We start from the raw sequence: 2,725 nt of genomic DNA on the forward strand, positions 1-2,725 counted from the left end.
ATATTGCAGGACCAATAATGGCCTACTATTTGATTTTCATATTTATGGAATTTTTTTCTTTCTATTTAATTTTTTTAGAAAGTGCAATGCATTTTTTTGCATTTTACAAAAACACCAAAGAAAATGGAAGCATAACTACCTTATTTTCCCAAATGTTTTTGGTTGTAAATAAATCTTTTTTCAAAATTTTATCTAACTCGGGCAAAACCCGGGATTCTTTACAAAGTTTTAATCAAGTCAACCTCCTCAAATGGCTATTATTGTCATTCTGAGATATTGAAATATAATCTCTTTTGGTGTGCCTTTTCATGCTAAAATGCAAAATGTAAATAGAATGATCTTTTTGCATATATTTTTCCATGATTTACGATAAAAAAAAAATCAGATTATATTTTTCGTTCAAAAGAGGCATATAATGTAACCGAAACTATTCTCGAGGGGTATTGGAGTACTTTATGTAAGTTGAGAAAGTAGATATAGCAAACATTGACAGTCGATTAGCAAGATTCAAGAACCACTCCGGATAAGATAAATCAGACCATAAAGAGATTATCAATGGCTTCTCTGGCATCAAATTTGTCATGGAATTCATCTTCTTGGCTTAACAACCGCACCCTAACAAGGAGCACCAACGAAGGCATCAAAATTTCCGATAAAAGCTCAGATTTTGTAATTTTGGCTCAAAAGAAAGCGAAGAAAACTCGAAAGGTGCTAAGGAATTATGCACATTTCGATTCTATAGGCTATTTTTTGACGTATTTATTAATTGGTCTTTCTGTTCTTGGCTTGTAGATAATACTGATTGAGGATGTTACTGATGTGGGGAAGAAAGGGCAGCTTTTGGATGTCAAAGCTGGGTTTTACCGAAACTTTCTACATCCTTCCGGAAAAGCGCGGATTGTTACTCCCATTCTTCTCAAGTAATGCGTAATTGAGTTGATTTTAGTTTGTTCCTTTTCTTCATAATGTTAATTACGTTACAGATAACCAAAATGTTAGCTGCTTTTAAAGTTTTTATGGCCAATTAGTCATCTTTATGAAGCCTGCCAACTGTTTGTGAAAATGTCACTGAGAATGTTAGTAATGTCCTTTACAATTTTGTGGTTTTGACACTTGAAAAGAATGTTAGGGTTAGGCTGTGAAAGAATAGGTGAAGATACCCTTTGTGATTATTTATTTTTTTTTTTGTTCAGGGAAATGAAGGTTGAAGAAGAGAGAATTGAGGCTGAAAAGAAACGGGTATTCACAGGCTTCTTTGATTCAATACCCTTATTCTTGATAATCCATGAGTCTTTATTTATAATGTTGTTATCATTTTATTTATATTAAGTTAAAAAATTTCATAGGTAAAAGAAGAGGCCCTACAACTTGCTAGAATTTTTGAAACTGTTGGAGCTTTCAAAGTGAAACGTAAGGGAGGGAAAGGAAAGCAAATTTTTGGAAGGTGTGTACTAAATTTGAACATAACTTATTTAATAGTTTTTTCTTATAAACTTATTTCTAATTTTTATAAAACATTTTGCTAAATGCTAATGAATTTTATTGCTTGCAGTGTTACTGCTCAAGATCTTGTTGACATAATTAAGGCACAACTTCAAAGGTAATCTTCTACCCAATCATAAACTTAAAGCAATGTTATCCAAATATAAACCAATTTTCACTTCTATGAGTTTTATGTTTTCAGCTTTTCTTGAATGATGGGTTCTTTTAAATCTCATTTTTTTTAATAATTTTTAATCTTCTTTCATGTAGGGATATTGATAAAAGAATTGTCACTTTACCCGAGATCCGAGAAACAGGAGAATATATTGCAGAGTTGAAGCTTCATCCTGATGTTACTGCTCAAGTCAGGTTGAATGTATTTGCCAATTAACAAAATGGCAATCAACTTATTTAAATAGGGCGTATTTCAAGGTATGCTGATTAACAGTTCCATTTTAGTTTAAAATTTTATAAAATTTATCTTTCTACGGTTATTTTCAATTATGAGGATAGGGAGGGCATTTTCGTCTTTTTAACATGTGAGAGGTCGCGAGTCCATGTTTTTTTATAGTCACAGTCACAGTCAGAGTTAGAGTCACTAACTATTTTTTTTTATTTATTGTTATTTGTAGGATGAAAACTGTGAAAGTAGTTTTAGAATCGCAAATAGAGCTGCCCAAGTTTCAAGAACATATATTTTTTTTTCTTTTATTGTGTTTTATATGCTCACAATATAACATTGGTATGAACACATGCTTGCTCTTATTTGTTGATATTTTGGATTATTAGTTCATTTCCAATGAAATTTCGTGAAACATTTCTACATTTATGGAGCTTTCTTTTTCGGAAAACAATATATGGAAATGCCACAAACAAGTTTGGTGCATTTTAAGAAATATAAAGGTAAAAATTATGAAGGAATCGAATGGTTTATATTTAGTAGTAGGCGCAATATAGCAAAGTTGATGAGTTTGACAAAAACGGATGTAATGAATTAACAAGTGTAATTAAATGTATACGAGCTTTTAAAACACTTTATTAAATTATTATGGTAATAGTAGAGTTGTTATTACATTTAACATGTAAGATGTATGTTGTAATGGGTAGGTTCGATTATGGATTGTAATTATTGTGTGATTATTGACAAAATGAGGACCCTTGGATTAAAAATATTAATGGTTAAGATCGGTTATGGCATGGTTGTAATAAAAAGTGAATTCTTTAATCATTGTTTAAATAGAAA

The 2,725-nt window shown here is 30.8% G+C and overlaps 1 protein-coding gene across 1 annotated transcript; it reads left to right on the forward strand.

Annotated features, from left to right (window-relative positions):
• Positions 1–492: 492 nt before the first annotated feature.
• Positions 493–2,307, forward strand: LOC111897757 (50S ribosomal protein L9, chloroplastic). The gene is made up of 7 exons (XM_023893706.3): positions 493–708; positions 793–920; positions 1,194–1,239; positions 1,347–1,444; positions 1,553–1,600; positions 1,753–1,914; positions 2,115–2,307. The coding sequence occupies exons 1-6, from the start codon at positions 556–558 to the stop codon at positions 1,871–1,873; spliced, it is 594 nt and encodes a 197-aa protein (XP_023749474.1). The 5' UTR covers positions 493–555; the 3' UTR covers positions 1,874–1,914; positions 2,115–2,307.
• The last annotated feature ends 418 nt before the right edge of the window (positions 2,308–2,725 follow it).

This window comes from Lactuca sativa, chromosome 6, assembly GCF_002870075.4.
Source record: "Lactuca sativa cultivar Salinas chromosome 6, Lsat_Salinas_v11, whole genome shotgun sequence".
NCBI classification, from domain to species: Eukaryota; Viridiplantae; Streptophyta; class Magnoliopsida; order Asterales; family Asteraceae; genus Lactuca; species Lactuca sativa.

What these genes read in the sequence shown, in the direction of transcription:
- LOC111897757 (XM_023893706.3), top strand. Translation starts at nt 556, where the DNA reads ATGGCTTCTCTGGCATCAAATTTGTCATGGAATTCATCTTCTTGGCTT. An exon ending in AAGCGAAGAAAACTCGAAAG is followed by an intron (nt 709 to 792) that starts GTGCTAAGGAAT and finishes CTTGGCTTGTAG; the next exon opens with ATAATACTGATTGAGGATGT. An exon ending in GTTACTCCCATTCTTCTCAA is followed by an intron (nt 921 to 1,193) that starts GTAATGCGTAAT and finishes TTTTTTGTTCAG; the next exon opens with GGAAATGAAGGTTGAAGAAG.